Below are 20488 nucleotides of genomic sequence, written 5' to 3' on the forward strand. Positions count from 1 at the left end.
TCCCTCCCTGGCACACATGCTCTCCCTGGGGTTGCCACAATTCTGTTCTGGCACGGCATATGGTTCAGACCTGGCCAATCAGAGCACAGCACAGCACGGCACGGCTCTGACAAATATGATTGGTTGCAAGGGGGCCTAGGACCTAAGCTGGTCCAATCACAGTAAACCTTAGTTAGAACTTTGCCTGGGATAGACATTTGCTCTCTTTGGCTGAACTTGAACTTGGAAGCATGAAGCCCTGAACTTGAACTTGGAAGGACGAAGCCCTAAGTTACCTGCCTGAGAATGAACCAGCCAGCAGAAGGCAGAGCCCAGAGCTAAACAAGCCTTGATGACATCATTTGAACCCCTTGATCAAGCTGCACCTGAAATCATGATATCTCCAAACTTAAATCAATAAATTTATTTTCTGCTTAAGCAGGTTGAATTGGGTTTTCTATTTGCAATAGCAAAAGTCCTGACTGGCAAGGTTTAAAAGTTTTAAGACTCTCACAGGTTAAGTGCAGCTCGGGATCCTGTGAGTGGGGCAGAAGTCTTAAGAGATGGCAGGGGCTGTGTTGAACCCAGACTTTCCACCAGCTGAGCAGATACCCCCAGAGATGTAGAAAATTCGATTTGTTTTATGTTGTCCCAAAAAAGGAGAACTGAGGCCAGAGGAGCACACTTCTGAGACACTCGTTTTTGCTGGGTAGAAGAACTCTCTGACAAGCAGGACTATCTATATTAGAGCAGGCTGCCTCAGGAGGGAGTAAGAGCCCTGTCCCTGAAGGAACACAGTGGTGGCGGCAACCATCTGGCCTGCAGTTTGCAGAGGGGAGTCAGGCGTGGAGTGGGACTGAGTGAACGGGTGGATGCTTCCACAGGCGGCAGCTGGCACTGACGGCAGGAACGCAGGGGTGGTTGGATGGGTCCTGGGGCTCCCCTCTGGCCCTCAGAAAGGCAGGAGCATGAGGGGCTTGGGATGCAGCGCCTGCAAATTTGCACCTTCCTGGCCTCAGGAGGCTTCCGGTACAGAAAAGACCATTGACAAAGCTCTGCAGCCATCTGCTAAGAAACGCCAGAGGGAGGGGATGGCGTGGCCAGCCAGGGTGCCATCAGGCTTTGGGTGGGGACCCTGGAAGATCAGACCCATCTGGTTGGGAGAGCTGGGGTGCAACCTGAAAGGAAGGTAAGCAGGGGAAGAGAATTTGGGGATGTGCGGAGTCCACAGCTCTCGCCTTCCTGGCTCACAGCTCATTCCCACCTCTGGGCCTTTGCTCAAGGTTTGCCTCCCGCCAGGACTGGCCATCCTGCCCTCCCCACCTCACCAGGCCTCTCTGTCCTTCTTGTCCCACACTTCCAGGAAGCCTTGCGGGCTGCCTCCAACTCATACGCACCCCGCTAGCTGCCCTCTGAGTCTCATAGCTCAGTCTGTCCCACCTCCACCCGCGTTTGTGGGTGCAAGGTCTCCCTAGCTCAACTGGGTTCTCCTGGCGCCAGGGGCCAAAGCATCTTTTTCCCATCACCCCCTGCAGGAATGGGCAGAGTGGAAGCTCCATGACATCCCACTCCCTGGTCCGGTGGGTAGGAGGGCTTACCAGGCATTTGTTTGCACCTTGGGCCTTGCCTCTGAGAGATGAGCTTCAGAGAGTGGGACTGGCCCAGGCAAATGACAAGGAGGCTGGGGAAACTGAGGCTACCTCCATACCCAGCTTCTTTTTGTCCTGACCTAAATGCCACTCACAGTGAACCAAAGGCCACATCTCATCAAGGGCCTGCTGTGTATGGGAGTTGGGGGTCACAGAGCACTAGAGGGGGGACTCTTACCCCTAGAGGATGCTGCAGGGGCGTTTCTGCGGCCGCGTGGGCTGAGGGCACAGCACGGCCCGGATGGCCTCATCGAACACGGTTTTCAGGCCTCTCTGGGTGAGGGCTGAGCACTCCAGGTATTTCACCGAGTCTGGTTGGGGGGGTGGACAGCAGGAAAGCAAGGCCTAAGTCAGGGAAGGGTGGGGGCTCTGGTCCAACACCCCTCCCACGCCATACAACTGAACAACACCAGGCTGTGGGGGCCACTATCCAGGTTCCAGTCCCAGTGCGGCCACCTGGGGTCTGTGTCACCTGGAGCAGGGAGTTTAACGTCACTGTGCCTCAGTTTCCTCATGTCTGAAATAGCGAGCTTGAATTCACTGAGAGACTAAGACCTACAAGGCAGGTCTTTGTCTTCCTTGGACACATAGCTCTTAATTCGTGGAAAGAAGGCAGGAATTTTGATGCTTTTCTGGGAAGGAAAGGGCTCAAGCATCAGTGACCAAATCTCTGGAAGCCTCACCTTCTTCTAAAAAAATTGCCTTTTCCAAGGTCAGGAGTTTGAGACCAGTCTGTCCCATATAGTGAAACCCAGTTTCTACTAAAAATACGAAAATTAGCCAGGTGAGGTGGCGCACTGCTACAGAGTCCCAGCCACTCGGGAGGCTGAGGCAGGAGAATCACTTGAACCCTGGAGGCGGAGGCTACAATAAGCCGAGATCGTGCCACTGTACTCCAGCCTGGGCAACAGAATGAGACTCCATCTCAAAAAAAAAAAAAAAAAAAAGGAGAAAAGAGAAAAATTGCCTTGTCCATCCCTCCAGGGTTCTCCCAGGGTTGCAAACAGACCCCAGGAGGCCTGAAGCCCTCGTGGCCCCTCCCCAGGAGCTTCCCAACTTCATCTGCCCCTTCCTTAGCAGCATCCCCATCTTACAGACTAGGAAACTGAGGCTGGTGGAGAGTGTGTGACTCACCCAAAGGCACACGCTGGGCATATTCCCTCTACCTGGACACAGCTGGGGGCCTTCTGGGAGGAGTGGAATTGGAGAGCCCCCCTTCCTCCCGTGGGAGGCCCAGCCTTCTCCCACATGAAGATCCCTCAGGGCTACAGCCCATGGCACAGATGGGGAGAAAGGCAGGCTGGGCCCCCACCCCCAGGGACAGTGTCACACGACCTTCGGCAAAGAGCCTGTGTGACTTCCCATGTCCATTTCAAGCCACACCATTTCCCTGAAATGAAAAACCACAAAACCCCTTCTTCTGAGACACGTGCTGGCCTGGGGACTGATTTTAGAACCGAGAGGAAGGTGACGGGAGGAGAGGGCACTCTGGCCCTCCGCCGAAGCCGGCTTGCTTCTCTGCAGCAGGAAAGAAGGGGATGGACGCTGCTTGCCACCTGCTCTGTGCCAGGCACTGAGCTGCGCACTTCCAACACCACCATGAAGAAACACTGTGATTTCCCACTTCACAAACCAGGAAACAGGGGAAGCCACGGCCCGAAGGCACAGAGCTGGGAGGAGGAGTTGGGGTCTTGGGAGGGGCGGCCCCTGGAACAGGGGAGCCCACTGAGGCCCCATGCTGGGGAGAAAGGAAGGGTGAGGCAGGGACATGAGGCTCAGAGAGGATGTCACTTGGTCTAAATCACATGCTGGGGGTTTCCCCTCTACCTGGAGGCATGTACGCCCACCCGGGATCATGGGCAGTGGCTGGCATGGGGCTTGGCTGGCACGAGCAGGGTGCCCTGAGCTCAGCCCAGAGTCTGGTCACCACAGCCCCCTCTGTTGAGGAGGCATCACTGGGCACTTGGCCACTGTCTCCCTATGAGGGACTACATCTGCGTCCACTTCCCCCACATCCACCAGCTGCCTTTTCACTGGCACCCACCCAGGACAAGGGTCCTGAGCCAGGGGGCTAGGGCTCACTTTGGTTCTGCCTCTGACCTCTAGGACTTAGCCGGTCCCTCGTCTCCGAGCCTCGGTCTCCTGTCTGTGTAGGACTTACTGCCCAGCAATGGCTCGTCCAGCTGAGGCAGGGGCAGGGGAGCCATGGAGCGGGCGGGGAGGGCGAGGGGGCTGGGGGGAGGGCAGATGGCCCTCAGCTTTGTGGCTTGGGTAGCCAGTCCACTCCCACTGGAATCTGGGCTGGGCCACGTCCTGGCTGGGTGGCCTTAAGCCAGCAACTTGTCCTCCCGAGCCTGTTCCCCTGCTGTAAAGCGGAGGTGACGAGAGTCCTTCATCGTAGCTGCTGGGAAGCAGCTCCCAGGAAGTGCTGGGTCCATGTCAGCCGTGATCATCAGCTGGGCTCAGGGCTGCCCCCAAAACTCGTCATCCCAGGGCTGGGGAGCCCAGGTGGGCAGAGGCAGCTGCTGCCTTCCTCACTAGCCCTGCCAGTGCCCCCAGAATACCCCCCAGGCCTGAGCTGGTCTGAGGCGCAGTCAGAATCACTGCCCGTACCCAGCTAGTCAGCCAGGAGACGCTGGCTACAGGCCAAGCCAGGAGGCCTGAGTCACCACCCTAGAGGAGAGAGGGCCTGTGGGGACTGTCCAGGCCAGCTCATGCGGATAGGGAGGCTGAGGCCCAGAGAGGAGCAGTCACTAACCCAAGGTCATACAGCCAATCAGCGTCACAGCCAAGACCGGGACCCAGGCCTCCAGTGCACTTTGCAAGGGAGGGGTCAGTGACAGCAGACCGCAGGCTAGAGAGCTGCACCCTGAGCGGAAGGAGGAGGGGGCTGCTGTCGGTCAGAAAGAGAAGGCAAGGATGAATCCCTGATACTTGCAAGGAAGGACCAGCAGGCCCCAGGGAGCTGTGGCCCCAGGACAGGGGAAGGGACCCAGGGTGTGAGCCACAGTCCGAGGCCCCTGGGGAAGATGGCCGTGTCACCACGCCAGTCAGGGGAGGAGGGAGGTGGTGGCTGCGGTTTCCCTTCCTGTGATGACATGTGAGTCCCCAGGGCCCTCCCAGTTCCGGCAGGGGGAGGAGTGTTGGGGCTGGGGCAGCGAGGCAGGGGGGAGGTCTAGCAGATTCAATTCCGGGGCCAAACCCTGGGCCTGCAGAGCCCTGTGGCGAGGCAGAGGGCACGGCTCACGGTGACCAAACTCAGCTGGTGGCCCTGGGCTCTTGGGCAGGGATCCCTGGGCTACATGCACATTGGGACCTACCAGGGACAGGGACAGAGCCAGCAGTCCTGGGCACCATGCAGGAAGCCAGACCCATGGTCGTCACCTCCCTGGTGCAGGCAGCCCTGAGCCACTACAAAGAAGCACCCCCCCACCCTGCCCCAGCAGTGAGCCAACAATTTGCTGTCCTTCCTTCAAAAATCGCTGGGCCACCTACTAGCTGGACGACCTTGAGAAGTTACCATACTTCTCCAGCCCAGTGACTTGGAGGCAAAGAGGAGCTGAGCTGAGAAGCCAAGGGGATGGGGAAAGGGAGGCGAGAAGGCAGTGGAAGGGAATGTGTCACCCTTCAGATCTAACTCGGGGCCACCTCCTCCAGGAAGCCTTCCCAGAACACCCAAGTCTGACTTGCCACTTATCCTCCAAGCAACCACTGCACCCCACTCAGTCTCTGCTTCTGTCTGCTCAAAACATACCTCCTTATTTTCAGTATCTATTAATAGATACTACAAATACTACTGGGACAACTACCAGCTAACAGAGTGCTTCCCACATGCATGTGTGGGAGCTCCACCTGTATTAACTCATTTAATTCCTCCAACCACCCCAGGAGGCAGGAGCTATCACTATCCCATGCTTTTCTGATAAGTAAACATAGACACAGAGAGGCTACACGACTCGCCTGAGGTCACACAGCAAATACACAGCACAGGTAAGTTGGAACAGCATAGCCTGGCCCTGCAGCTCGTATTCGCAATCACACCACAAGGCCAAGCCAGGGCTCCCCTGCAGCCAGCTCCCCTCTCTGAGCCCAAGGCCCGTACCAATCTCCTTGGCCAGTGCCAGGCCCTGCGGGTAGGTGATGGGAGCCAGCTTCTTCTCTTTCAGTTTCTCGATGGTGTCCTTGTCGTCCCGCAGGTCCAGCTTGGTGCCCACCAGGATGATGGGTGTGCTGGGGCAGTGGTGCCGCACTTCCGGGAACCACTGGACGGGTGGGGGCGGGGAACGCAAGGTTGTCTGGGTCAAGAGGGGCACGAGGTTGTCTGGGGAGCAGAGGGTGTGGGGAGAAGAGGGGCACCAGGCTGCGAGAAGATCAGAGGTGGGCATGAGGGGGAGGAGAGACGGAGGTGGCACAGGTAGGGGAGGCCGCGAGGTTGTGCAGGAAGGAGGCGGCGAGGTTTTGTGCAGACATAAGAAGCAAGCACGAGGTTATGTGGCAATCGGAGGCGGATGCGAGGTTGCGGGGGGAGGAGGACGCAGCCTCGGAAGGTGGGTGGAAAGCTAACTATGGCAGCACCCGCCCCACCCCAGACCCTCCAAATCTCACCCCCTCAGTCCCCTTGCCAGCCCTGGTTGGCACTGGGAACCCTCTCTGCATGTGGCCTCTGCTGCCCCCGGGACCAGCCTAGAGTTACCAGTTCCTCCCTCTGTCCCTCGGGGTCACCTGCCCCAGCGCCCCCAAGGCCCACTCTGTCCAGCTCACCTTGGCTCGGACGTTCTCATAGGAGGCAGGGCTGACGAGGGAGAAGCAGATGAGGAAGACGTCCTGGGGACAGAGCAGGTGAGGGTCGCCAGTGAGAAGGGCCCGGAGGTGTGCCACCGTGGCAGCCACCGAGAGGTGGAGCTTGGGGCTCCCTGAGGGCGGAGGAGCCCAGGGACGCTGGGGACTTAGGGGCTGGGCAGAGCAGAGACACCCTCTCGCCTCTTCCAGCAGGCTGCCGTCCATTAGGACGCTTACTAAAGGCCAGGGCGTCTGCGAAGTGGTTGTCGTTGCACGTCACTGCAGCAGCACTGCTGCTAGCCCCATTCCTCAGATGGGGAAAGTGAGGCATCCAGAGGCTAAAGAGTTTGCCGAGGCGCACCCTGGCGAGGGGAGGATCTGGCATTCCAGAATCCAAACTCCAATCCATACTCTCTGCCATCTTGATCACTGGCCTCAGCCGCCTCCCTGCCCTCCCTGGAGGAAGAGTGGGGACCCGGGAGCCACCTACAGGCATCCTCCACCTCTCCCCATCCCCCCGCACTCCCAGGGATCACCATCCTGGGCTGCTCCTGGGGCCCTGTGCAGAGTCCACCACCGGAAACAGGGGGTGCCCAGGAGGCAGTGGGGTGGGAGGATGGGCACGGTGAGGATGGGGAACCAGCGCAGGGCCGGGGGAGTGAGAGGAGGCGCTGCTCTGCTGGGGATGTGCAAGGCAGGCAGACCCCTTGAGCTGGGCCTTCAGGGGAGAGTAAGGGTTTCCCAGGCTGAGCTGGCTGGAAAGGCACCCCAGGTGGAGGGAACGGAGACAGCAGAGGTCAGGGCGGCAAGGTGAGTGGGAGCAGCACACCGTCTGTGGGTAGGAAAGCGGCCGGAGGCGGTCGTAGTCCTCCTGCCCGGCAGTGTCCCACAGCCCCAGGTTCACGGGCTTGCTGTCCACCATCACGTTGGCTGAATAGTTGTCAAACCTGTGGGGAGCAGACAAGGCAGAGGCAAGGTCAATCTCAAACCCCAGAACCTGGGGACTGTGGTCCAGCCCCGCGTCACTCCATTCGGAGGCTGAGACTCAGAGACAGCCTGACACTGGCTCAAAGTCACACAGCATTTGCAGTTGGGTTTTGTTTGTTTCATTACTGATTCATTATATTTTTTAAAAATCTAATACAAGTAAACAAGAAGAGAAAAAGATTATCTCTTAATCCTTTTTCTACCCATATCTGTCCTTTGGAAAGGTTGCTGTTTAAGGCTATGTAACTTTTCCTCCAAGTCTCGATGAGAATAAACTTAATTATCTTCCTAGGCTGCGCAGTGAGGTTGTCACTCAATGTTTGTTTTTTGCTTTTTCGGTTTTTGTTTTTGAAATCGAGTCACTCTGTCGCCAAGGCTGGAGTGCAGTGGTGCGATCTCAGCTCACTGCAACCTCTGCCCCCTGGGTTCAGGCAATTCTCCTGCCTCAGCCTCCAGAGTAGCTGGGATTACAGGCGTGCGCCACCACGCCTGGCTAATTTTTGTATTTTTAGTAGAGATGGGGTTTCACCATGTTGGCCAGGCTGGTCTCGAACTCCTGACCTCAGGTGATCCGCCCAGCTCGACCTCTCAAAGTGCTGGGAATTACAGGCGTGAGCCTCAGCGCCCAGCCTCAATATTCGTTGAATGAATGTTCATCCCATCTCAGGCTGGGTCCCCCCAGAAGCAAACTCTGAGACAAGGAGGTGGTGCGAGGGGTTTATTTGGGAGGTGGCCCCAGGACGCTGCAGAAGGGACTGGGAAGGTATAAGGGAGGGGGCAGCAGCTGACACAGGGCGGGCGGTTGAGCTGTCACGGCGGTGGGCCACCAGTACTCAGTCCTGCTGGGGCTGCCTAAGTGACAGTACAGATGGCGCTCAGAGCACCCCCAGAGACGGCAGGAAGCTGGGGTTGCCATTCAACTCGCATCTCCCAGGGGAAGAGGGCTGCTTCTGGAGCCTTCTAGCGCACCCCAGAGTGCATGTGAAAGCCGTCAGTCATGGACCACGGGAAGGGCTATAGCACATGGTGGAAAGGCATGTGCTGGGCCGGGCGTGGTGGATCAGGCCTGTAATCCCAGCACTTTGCGGGGCCGAGGCAGGAAGATCACAAGGTCAGGAGATCAAGACTATCCTGGCTAACACAGGGAAACACATCTCTACTAAAAATACAAAAAGTTAGCCAAGCATGGTGGTGCACGCCTGTAACCCCAGTTACTCAGGAGGCTGAGGCAGGAGAATCGCTTGAACCCAGGAGGCAGAGGTTTCAGTGAGCTGAGATCACGCCTGGGCGACACGTGCTGCCGAGGGGATAGTGTGGGGCACTGACTTTGACTCCCAGCATCTCCCACAAGACCCAGAGAGCCCTGCAGGGCCACAGAACAAGCCTCCAGATGCATTTGCTGAGCACCTACTATGCATCGGGTGCAGAGCCAGTGCTGGCGCCACCGAGGAGCACAAGCCTGATGACCCTCACAGCTGGCAGGAAGCCAGACACGGGGCGAGGGGCCTGACAAACGTCAGAGAGGGGGAAGCCCAAAGAACGCTGGGAGGGCCAGCCCAGGACTCCAAGCTCGGAGCAGGTGAGGTTTTGCAAGCCAGTTCTCACTACACACATCCCCTCAAGGAAAGTGCTGGCTCCCAACGCTGTGGAAGAGAAAACTGGGTTCAGAGAGAGGCAGTGACTTGCCCAAGGCCACACAGCCAGTGAGTGACCAAACTAGGTAAGAAACCAGTGATCACAAGCAGTGTTCACTGCCCCAGGGCACAGCCTGCCCCCGAGGGCTAGGGAATCCCTCTCACCTACACACTGTGGTCACCCACACAGGCCCTGTGCCTCATCTCCTGACCTCGTCCACTGAGACCTCCAGCTCCTCCTTGGGCTTCTCCTCCTACTTCTCCCTTCACACACCAGCCAAGCTGTTTCCCAGGAAAGGCTCACACTGCCCACCTCCTCGTGCTGGTCCACACGAAGCCCCTGCCCAGAATGTCCTTCCCACCTTAGCTGTCCAAATGTTCTCACCAATCTAACCTCTGGCCCCCGCACCCTCCAGGCTGCCCACCCCTCCAAACTTTTGCTCCTGTTACTCTGAAGCATTAGTGCTTCTGCAGCCCAACACTGAGTAGCATTCTCTGAGGACTTCCTGGACGAGGTGGCATCCGAAGGGTTTCAGCTCACTTTGGTTTAATTCCCTTCCACCTGCATTCACCGGGTGCCGGTGGGCAGCCCGGCCTTTTTAATATACTGTGCTTGTCCGGCCCTGGACAGGATTCCTGGTCACCTCTCAGTTCCTCAGACGGCCCTGTTCCCACCTGTCTGGAAAGTGCGTGCAAACAGTGGCCCCTGTCTTCCCGATTTCCTTCCGCTCTCCCTCCTCTTCCTTCCCACTGCCAGGCTTTTACTCATCCCTCCAGCCCCTGCTCAATGTCACCTCCTCCAAGAAGCCCTTCCTGACCTGCAGCCATGTCGGGGCGCCCACCCCACCTAAAGCAGCACTCCTTGGGGAACTTGGCCTCCCAGGTGGCAGGCACTAAACCTGACCTGTTTGTCACTGCACCCTGGGGCCGGCCCAGGATCTGGTGCACAGGAGATGCTGCCTTGCGCCTGCTTTGGGTACCACCTACCCTGCTGTGGGATCTCAGGAAGAAGGCGCTGTCCAGGGAGACACAGCTGGGCATGATGGAAAAAGCAGTTCGTGTGTTGTTTTTCTGGTTTTGACCAGTAACACAACTTTGGGAAATGCTTGGACACTCTCTCCTCTAACGTCCAGCTAAAAGGCTAGTGCCAAGAAGCCCCCCGATATTCCCCAAACCAAAGGCACCTGTCTCCTCTGAGTCATCCCTGGGATCTTTGGGCCATGGTGATGGGGAAAGAGCTGGGACCTTAAGAAGCACCAGCCACCTCCTCTGAGGCCAGGCAGGGGGCTGAGGTTCTTTGTATGTTAGGTCTTGAAGGCTCATGTGATCTAACACAAAAGGATCTTAAGTTACACCCATTAGACAGATGAGGAAAGTGAGGCCTGAAGAGGTCAAGGACCTTGCTTGTTGGTGGGGACAAAGAGCTCTTTGTGAAGCCAGGACATCCTAGCTGTGTGACCCTGGGTGAGTAACCTAACTTCTCTGAGCCTCAATCTCTTTAAAGTGGAGGGGAAAATTATTTCTTGGGGTCATTAGGAGAATCCAAAAAAACAGAGGATGTTCAAGCCACCCCATTGGGAGATGCTAAGAAGCTGAGCAGTCTCATCTTCCATGCCCCCAAATGCTCCTGCCACTGGGCCCCTCCCCAGAGAACCAGAGGGACAGCTACAGGGATATGTCAATGGTGTGACACCTCCGAGGGTCCCCCTTACATAAGAGACCCACAGGTGGCTGAGCACTGTAGCTCATGCCTGTAATCCCAGCCCTTTGGGAGGCCGAGGCGGGTGGATCACCTGAGGTCAGGAGTTCAAGACCAGCCTGGCCATCATGGTGAAACCCCATCTCTACTAAAAACACAAAAATTAGCTGGGCATGGTGGTGGACGCCTGTAATCCCAGCTACTTGGGAAGCCGAGGTAGGAGAATAACCTGAATCTGGGAGGCGGAGGTTGCAGTGAGCAGAGATGGCACCATTGCACTCCAGCCTGGGCAACAAAAGTGAGACTCTGTCTTGAGAGAAAGAGAGAGAGAGAGAGACAGAGAGAGAGAGAGAGAGAGACCTACAGGCAGCCAGGACCAGAGAGGAACCTTACACATCAACCACCATGGCCAACCCTCACCCTATTTTCTGGATGAAGAAATTGAGGCTCACAAAGAGGAAGGGACTTGCCCAAGATCTCCCAGCCAGTGGGTGGCAGAGCAAGGCTAGATCCTGTTACCCAATTCAGAAAAAGCCCACATGGTAAGCATCGCCGCTATTTCATGGCTGAAAAAAGAGTTGGAGACAGTGGATACCGTGTTTTCACCCAGAGCCTGTAGAACTCTGAGGCCGGGCCTGGAATAGAGTGGAGGAGGGAATGGGGCAGGGGGAAGGGGGTTGGGGAGGCCGGTGCGGTGCTGCAGATACAAGATCAGATAAGCCTGAGCGCTGGCTCCCCTGCTGCCAGCCATGAGCAGCCAATCAGTTGCCGGGACTCTCAGGACTGCCCCGTGATTGGCTCTCGTCGTCCCCGCCTGCTCCGTTGTATAGCACCCAGGGATCACCTGACCACTAGTGAAGCCCACCCCCAGGGAGGAAGGATGGTGCATTCGAGGAACCCAGAGACCACAGGGCACACATGGCTGGTGACTTGGGGGTGAGGAAGGATTGAAGTCAGAGGGGCCTGGACCAGTCAGATCTTTGTTCTCAGGTCAATGGGGAGCCCCCACGGCGCCAAACCAGGCAGGGGTGATGAGATCAGATTTGCATTTAGAAAAGGTCCCTGCCGGACGTGGTGGCTCACGCCTGTAATCCCAGCACTTTGGCAGGCTGAGGAGGGTGGATCATGAGGTCAAGAAATCGAGACCATCCTGGCCAACATGGGGAAACCCTGTCTCTGTTAAAAATACAAAAAATAGCTGGGCATGGTGGCACACACCTATAGTCCCAGCTACTCGGGAGGCTGAGGCAGGAGAATTCCTTGAACCAGGGAAGCGGAGGTTGCAGGGAGCCAAGATCGTGCTGCTGCACTCCAGCCTGGCAACAGAGTGAAACTCTGTCTCAAAAAAAAAAAGAAAAGAAAAGGTCCCTCTTGGAGAAGTCTTAGGGAGGGGCCAGAGGGGAAATTGGCAGGTCAGCCGGGAGGGGAGGCCCTTACCATGTCATTGGTGAAAGATGAAGGCAGCTGGAGGTGTCACAGGGTGGGGAGAGGTGGGGCAGGAGGGAACAGAATACCCGACAGAAGAGGGGCCTGAGCTAAGGCAGAGGCTGGAGACTGGCGCACACAGCTAGGGAGGCTGATGTCACCCTGCTTACCGGAATCCCAGGCTGGATGCGCTAGTTCACGCAAGAGAGGATTTCAAATGAAAGTGAAAATTCAGTGCCAAACGATTCAACTTCAATTAGCAACACACCTTCTTCTGTGCAGAGCTGACCCCTGCCTGCCTGCCTGCCTGCCTGCCTGTGGGGAGGGAGGCGCTCAGCTCTGTTCTAGAAACTGACACAGTGGCAGGGAGTGAGGCAGATGAGGGCCCTGTCCTCAGGGAGCTTCCATCCCAGAGGAGGAGCGGCAGTGAAGGAGCAGTAAGATGAAGCCGGGGTGTGGGGGCTGTGAAGACAGTTGAGCAGGGTGGTGGGACAGAGAGATGGAGAGGGCAGGGTGGAGGCGGGGGGCTGCTTTAGACAGGGGGTCAGGAGGCGATGTCTAGGCAAGGAATGAATGACGGGAAGTGAGGAGGGTTCCGGGTATCAAGGGGAGTGAAGAGGTTGGGGAGGCTGAAGTCACCAAGACAGTCTGTGTACTTGGAGTGAAGTGGGTAAGGGAGTGTGGTAAACGAGGCTGGGGAGAGGGGGCTGTTGTTCACGGTTTGAACGTCGAGATGGGTTTTAAGTGTGAAGGAAGCCACAGGAGGGATTTAGGCCAGGATCACTTTCAGTTGTTTTTTGTTTTTGGTGGTTGTTTTTGAGACAGGGTCTCACTCTGTTGCCCAGACTGGGGTGCAGTCGCATGATCATAGCTCAATGCAGCCTCAACCTCCTAGGCTCAAACGATCCTCCCACCTCAGCCTCCCGAGTAGCCGGGACTACGGGCATACACCACCATGCCCAGCTACTTTTTGTATTTATTTTGTAGAGATGGGATTTCTCCATGTTGCCCAGGCTGATCTCAAACCCCTAGGCTCACATGATCTGCCTTCCTCAGCCTCCCAAAGTGCTGGGATTACAGGCATGAGCCACAGCCCCCAAACGTTCTGTTTTAAAAGCTCACCAGGGCTTCCATTGGAGCAGGATCTAAGGAGATGTGGTATAAGGGGGAGCCCCTCTATGTCACAGGCACCCGAGGGCACCGTCTTCCTGCCATGTTTCTATATCCCCAACACCTAGCATGGGGCCATCCACAGAGCAGGCTCAGGCTCCCATCTGCGAAATGGGGGACTTGATGCAAAGATCTCATAGCACCCCGCCGGCTCCAGTATAGGGTCTATACAACAGAGCAGGCGGAGACGGTGAGAGCCAATCACAGGGCAGCCCTGCGAGTCCCGGCAACTGATTGGCTGCTCAGGCAGGTGTCAGCTCCGAAGGTTCAAACCCACTCCTTTGCTGGGAACCCCTCTTGGCTGGCAGCAAGGGAGCCAGCTCTCAGGCTTCTCTGATGTTGTATCTGCAGCACCGGCCTCCCCGGCCCCCAGCAAACCCACCATCCCCGGCCCAGCAGCTCTCTCCATCTTATCTCAGGTGCCAGACCTGGGGCTGCCGGTTTTTCCCAACCCACCCTCTCTCCCCCGTCCCCCTCCAATGTCAAGGGCCCAGTGTGATGACATTACCAGCCCTTCACAGAGGCACAGCCATTGGCAGTAGCAGGATAACCCTCTGGGGTCTCACCTGGGACTGAGAAACTTCGTGCCCAGAGCCCTAGGAGCGTGTGACACAGGATTCACCATACAACTTGCAAGACCCAGTGCAAAACGGAAGCGCAGGTCCCATGTTCAAAAATCAATAAGAATTTCAAGATTCTTAGACACCAGAGCATTAAACAAGGTGCAGGACGCTTCTGAGCATGGGGCCTTGTGCAGTTGGATCGATGGCCACGTGCATGGAGCTGGCCCTAGTGGGACACCTTCACCCAACCCTTCAGAGAGTCTTGTGAAGGTAGAGCTGGCCAGGTCCATTCCTCCAGCTTCTGCAAGGTTGTCCAGGATGAAACAAAGTTCACTGGGAGCCGCCAGGGACCAGGGGCCTCCAGGCTGCTGAGGGCACCTGGCCGTAGCCTGCCTCAGCAGCCTCAGCCGTCCATCTCAATGCACAAGGGAGGCGAGCGGGGAAGGAGCTTGGGACTTCCAAGCCTCTACCTCTTATAGGAAAGGAAATCGAGGCTCAGAGAGGGGAAGTGATTGGTCCAAGGTCCTTCAGCAACTGGGTCCTCCAACCCAGCCAGGATGCACCAAGGCCGGACGAGGTCTCAAGCCAGCATCTAGAGACCCAGGGACACAGGCAATGACAACACCCTGCCTGTGACCATGGCCTTGAGCAGGAGGCTCCACGCCTAATTCTGCCTCCCTGCTCAGGTTTGCAGCCGGCCCTCTCTTGGCACTGAGAGGCACCTGATAAAGTTTGATGGTCGACAGTGAGTGGACAGGATTCCTCATTCCCATTTTGTATGTAAGGACAGGTGCATAGAGGGGCGCTCACCAGCATCAGGACTGAGCTGGGGCAAAGTCGGCTCTCTAAGCTCTCTGCCCGAGTTTCCCTGCCCTCTCCTGGCTGCCTGCCTTCCTCCGGCCTGGGCCAGGATGTCTAAGGCAGCTGAGTAAAGTGTCACGAGGAGAGAGATCAGCAGAGGGAACTCAGTCCACTCAAGTCTGGGGTGGGAGTTGGGTAGTGGGGGATCCTCTGGGGGGGGGCTGGAAGCATCTCAGCTCCGGGGTCTCTTCTCCCTTCTGCCTGCCTCCTCTTCCTAGGAGAGCCTGATCCCTGCTCCTAAAAGGGGGTTTCATTAAGATCAAGAAATGAGGGCCCCGGCGAGGCTCTGCATGGACCTTGGCTCTGAAGCCAGACAGGACAGTGTAAGCCTGGGAAGCAAGCCTCTTCGTGGCCGTGAGGCTCAGCTTCCCCATGGGTGTCCTGCGCATGCTAATGGCCATCTCCCAAGGGGATCCAATGAAATCACATGTGTGTGACATCTTGTGCAGGCCCAGCACGCAGCAGGCCTTTGCTAGGTGGTGGCTATGATCGATCTTCCTGTGGTCCCTTCCATGATGTTCAATTCAGGTCAACTCAAAACACACGTGTTGTGTGTAAGGCAATGTGTGTCTGATACCACATAGAAGGTTCTGTGCTAAGACAATGGGGAGACCCATAAAGGCCTGGCCGGGGCTCCCTGTCCTCCACAGGCTCATGATCGTGGGAAAGGCCAGATAAAGTCACTCTGGGGAGGGGAGACCCCTTCACCGTAGACCAGAAAGGCTTCCTGGAGGAGGGGGCACTGGAGCTGGGTCTGGAGGCTTTAGGTGGATGTGGGGAGAAAAAGCACTATGGGGAGAGGAACAGCTTGAGCAAAGGCCCTGGGGCAGGAATGTGCAGGGAACTTGTGGTGAACAGTAGGGTCCAGGGGAGGCAGGGCCTGAAGCCAAGTAACGGGTGACGAGGCCAGGCAGGAGGTTGAGTGAAGGCATCAGAGGCCTTGAGTGCCATGCTAGGGAGTCAAGGAAATGTCCTAGGAGTCTTGTGGGCTCCCGAGGGCTGGCCGGAGAGGGCCTGGTGCCTCCCCAGTCATCCTTCCCTCCTGAGTCTGACGCCAATACACTCCCACCATCTCCGATGGCAGCCCTGCCTCCACGTCCTGCAATAGAGAGCAGGGCCTCTGAGGCCTGCAGATGGCTCTGTTCCGCCCCTCAGCACGCCACGGCCCCAGGTGTCCCTGCTCCGTGGGGCCGGACCCTCTGGATCACCTCCTCCCGCAGCCCAGCCAGCCTCCGCAGAGGCTCCTCCCCCAGCCCCTGCTCCTGCCCAAGCCAGCCGTCTCCTCCACATCGCTTTGCTTGGAGACCCAGCCTAAAGGCCACTGCCTCCTTCCTTCCTCCCTTTCCACCCCTTCCCCCCACCCCACCCCCAGCACTTCTCAGTGCCAGTGCTGTCCTCTCGGCTGGACCATCAGGCAGCTCTGCCCAGCTGGAGGCTGTGGCTCTGGCACCCCGTCGGGTGCCCACACAGGGTCTGGCCCACAGGAAGTGCCTGAAAGCGGGTCGACTTGGTGACGTTCTCTCCCCTCCTCCCAGCACCTGCGTGTCCCCAGGAACTCACACGGTGGGGATGTACTCTCCAGGGAAGGCGTTGGTGGTGTAGCTGATGAGAAGGCAGGTCTTGCCCACGGCCCTGAAAGACAGGAAGTGCAAGAGGGCGGCGGTCATGGGCTCTGCCGGAGACATGGGGAGGTTTCTGCCCCGTCCTCTGCGAAGAAGCCCTCAGCATCCACCCAGCCTAGCCCTCTGGGCCCCTGTCTCCCCATCTGAGACGCCCCATGTCTGTGTTCTCACACCCAAGAGCCTGCAGGTCCTGTTCATTTTGTTAAAGTGGAGACTTCAGGGTCCTGCCCCAGAGATTCTGACCCACGGATGTTCGCAGAGCTGGGAATCTGCATTTCCCACAGGTTTCTCCAGGGACCAGAGGTGTGAGACAGAGGGGGTGCCCCACAAACTCGGGCCATGCCAAAGGGCCCCCGACGCCTGACCTGGGCTTCAGATCCCAGCCGGACCACCTACCAGTGGCATGACCCTGGACGAGTCACTTAACCTGCCTCTGCCTCAGTTTCTCCATCTAGAAAATCGGGATGAGCCCATCCCCATAAGAGTGTGCTGAGGAATAAATCCAACAACGCCTATCGAAGCACCTAGCACAGGGCCTGACACACGGCAGCAGCCGGTGGCTGCCAGGGAAGGCCTGACCCGGCTCTTCCCTCTCACCTCCCCATAGGGCAGAGCAGTTACCAGGCCAGGGTTTGAGTCAGAGTGGCTGGGTTCAAATCCTGTGAGGCTTTGGGCAAATTGCATAGCTTCCCCGAACTCATTTTCCCACCTGTAAAATGGACCTAGTTTGGTGAGAGGATAAATAGAGAAGGCCGGGCTAACCCAGAGCTGGTACATAGGAAGGAAGGGATCGATAATCGGAGGTTGCCATTATTTGCGCGCCTCCTCCACCCCTAGCGTTCAGGACTGGGAGCAGGTGCAGGTAGCTCAGCCAAAGCCCGGAGACCAAGGGGCAGCTCTGGGCCTTCCCCTGCCCTGCTTGGTTCTGTCACTTCCTGCTCAGAGGAGACAGCTCATCCTCTCCTCTCACCACCGCCCTCCCCAGGGCCTGTCCCGAGGTAACTTTGAATGACTGGGACGTTAACCCTTGACTTCCGCCTGCCCCTCTTCAGATCAGATACAAAGCAGAAGTGAACAGGGCCGGGCCCGCACGGGCAGATAAGCGGCCATGTATCAGAATCAGCTGAGGCTGGTAGGCAAACGGGCCCACCCCCACCTGGATGAGTCAGAGTCAAAGTCGGGGCCACAGGAGCCAGGCCAGGAGAGCTGAGTCTCTCACAGCCTCGGGCTGCTCCTCTGTAGCATGGCAGGGCTGGACAAGAGGCTCCTTCCAGCTAGAGCATGCTGGGATGGACTTACAGAAAGCCCCAAGCTGGGCCTGTGGGTTGGACCCTAAGACATGGCTGCTGGCAGGCACGACAGATTGACAAACGGGACCTGTCCTTTTATTTTGTGTTTTTAAGAGACAGCGTCTTGCTCTGTCACCCAGTGGCACAATTATAGCTCACTGCAGCCTCAGACTCCTGGGCTCAGGCGAGTCTCCCACCTTAGCCTCCTGATAGCTGGGACTACAGGTGCATGCCCCCACTCCTGGCTTTCAAAAATGTTTTCGTGGCCGGGCTTGGTGGCTCATAACTGTAATACCAGCACTTTGGGAGGCCAGGCGGGCAGATCACAAGGTCAGGAGTTCAAGACCAGCCCCTTACCAACATGGCGAAACCTGTCTCTACTAAAAATACAAAAGTTAGGGAGGTGTGGTGGCATGCACCTGTAATCCCAGCTACTCAGGAGGCTGAGGCAGGAGAATCACTTGAACCTGGGAGGCAGAGGCTGCAGTGAGCTAAGAATGTGCCACTATACTCCAGCCTGAGTGACAGAACGAGACCGCCCCCCGCCCAAAAAAAAAACGTTTCTGTAGACATGGGTTCTCACTGTGATGCTTAGGCTGGTCTCAAGCAACTCTCCCAAACTGGCCTCTCAAAGCGCTAGGGCTACAGGCATGAGCCACTGCACCTGGCCTAGGCTCGTCATTTTACAGATGAGGAAACCGAGGTCCGCAGGAGACACGACAGCCTGGGGTCACTGGGATCCAACAACTGAGGTGTCAGCCCAGCCTGCCCCTCCCCTGCAGACCCCACAATCACCCTCTATCCTATGGCCTCCTCCTTCCTCCCCTCTCTGTCTCTCAATGTCCCCTTGCCCTTTCTGCTCCTCGCCCACATCCCCCACACATCCTCCCCAACCCGTCAGGGAAAGTCGGGGGTGCCAGCAGGGGGTGGTTATTGAGTACACACTACAAGCAAGACAGCCACTCAGCTTATGTCCAGCAACCCCACAGCATCCCTAGGGCATAGGCCTCCTCCTCCCAGATGGCTAAGCTGAGGTTCAGGGAGATGCTGTGACTTGCCTAAGGCCACACAGCAGTACCAAACCAGTGATGAGAGCCCAAGACAGCCTGGGGACGAAGGTTGAGTTTCGGGTTTCCCACTTCCCGTGTGCTTCCACAGAGTTGAAGGCTGAGGCTCACCTCCATGGGAGACCCACCCCCAGCTTTGGGGGTGCAGGTGAGGGGCCCAGGCACTCTCAGCCACAGTCCTGCACCCTCCACCCAGATGGCTTCCAGGGTGGGGTGGGCTGAAGAGGCTGAAGCTGTCCTCAGCCGACCCCAGGGTGCTGGCTGTGAGCCCTAGGAGAAGAAGGAAGCAACCCCTCCAAGCTGCCTTCCAGGGACACCTAGTTCTGCAGGGCCAGGGGCTTCCCCAGGGACACCAGGGCAGGAGGATCTCACGGCATCCTAGTTGGGGCTGTGACGAAGTCCAGCCAGGCACCTACCCATCTCCAACCACCACACACTTGATGGCTTGCATCGTGTCCGGGGCCTGGACAGTGTCGGTGGTGACAGCTCAGGGCCAGGCGCGTTTCTGCAGGCACAAGGGGTGTGGAGGCTGGCAAGGCGCCTGCTGAGGAGCAGCAGTGGTGGGGCGGGAGGAAGCGGAAGGGGAACTTACCCAAGCTGCTCCCCTCAAGGTCGTTTGCAGGGGGCGGAGCATGGGTCTGGCAGAGCAGCTGGTGGGCGGGGCGCTCAGGTGCTGGGCTGAGCCCTGGTCATCCTCACAGGCCCCCCGCCCGGCCTCCCCTCTGTGGTAGGAGGCTCACTTCCTGACCACGGGCAGGCCCAGAGGCTGTTCTCCAAGAACGTGAGGCTTCCAACTACACCTCAGTTCTAAGCACAGCATTTAATGAGTGCCTACTGTGTGCCAGGCACAGCACCAGGTGCTAGTGATCCCAGGATGCAAGAGACAGCTGGTCCCTGGAGTTTACACCGTTTGCAGAGGGGGAGGCAGGACTTCATCACGGGAGATTAGAAAGCAGACAGGAAGTGACTGGGGCAATAGGGACTCTACAGAGAGGACCTCAGGGTTACCGAGAGGGAAAGCTGGGGGCCTGCAAGCAGCATTGGAGCTGGCTCTTGAAACATGTGCCCTAAAGAGGGCACTCCAGGTTCGGGGAGATTTCTTGAGCCAGGACCCAGAGGCTCTGCCAGGCAAGGGCCTGTGTGGGAGGATGGGGGTGATGAGGCAGGAAGGGAAGGTGTGGTCCACGGATGGAGAAGGGCATGTTGAGGGGAAGAGGCGGGCAGTGCCCCACAGGCGCCAAGCCTGTCCTGAGGCCGCGCTGGGGGACCAGGCACGCTGAAGCTAGGAACTGTGGCCCATTTCCCTGATGTGAAAACTGACGATCTGAGATGTCATTTGACCACCTAGCCTGAAAGCAGCCCGAGGCTCAGTTTACTCCAAGCTCTTCTCCAACTGGAGCTCTTGGCTGCAGCTGCTGTTTGAGGGGACAAAGCCTGTGTCCTCCAGCTCCCGGGGAGCTCCCTTAGCCACGAGGGCTCTCCGGGGGGCACTCGGGAGGGCATTCAATCACCCCAGTTGGCACCAAGTTCACTGATCATTGTGATCACTCCCGACCCCCACACCTTTCCAGCTCCAGGGAGAAGGGACAGAGGCGGGGAGAGGAAGAGCCACTGGTCACCCACCCTGGACCGTCCCTCAGGACAAGCCAGGAATCCCGAAGGAGGGTGCGGAGGGCCAGGGCCTGCTGGCTGGCAGAGCCCAGGATTCCCACCAGGCACCCGGAGGCCGAACCCTTTCAGAGCAATTCACACAAGTTACTGGGT

At 57.7% G+C, this 20488-nt stretch overlaps 1 protein-coding gene across 1 annotated transcript; it reads right to left on the reverse strand.

Moving 5' to 3' along the window:
• Nucleotides 1-383: 383 nt before the first annotated feature.
• Nucleotides 384-19321, reverse strand: RAC2 (Rac family small GTPase 2). Its single transcript, XM_017508930.2, has 7 exons — nt 19141-19321; nt 16307-16378; nt 7237-7354; nt 6390-6452; nt 5731-5890; nt 1807-1939; nt 384-1157 (listed from the first exon to the last, which is right to left on the reverse strand). Exons 1-6 carry the CDS (start codon nt 19173-19175, stop codon nt 1809-1811), a joined length of 579 nt encoding a protein of 192 aa, XP_017364419.1. The 5' UTR covers nt 19176-19321; the 3' UTR covers nt 384-1157; nt 1807-1808.
• Nucleotides 19322-20488: the final 1167 nt, after the last annotated feature.

The sequence above is a fragment of the Cebus imitator genome, unplaced genomic scaffold (genome assembly GCF_001604975.1).
Source record: "Cebus imitator isolate Cc_AM_T3 unplaced genomic scaffold, Cebus_imitator-1.0 Scaffold404, whole genome shotgun sequence".
NCBI classification, from domain to species: domain Eukaryota; kingdom Metazoa; phylum Chordata; class Mammalia; order Primates; family Cebidae; genus Cebus; species Cebus imitator.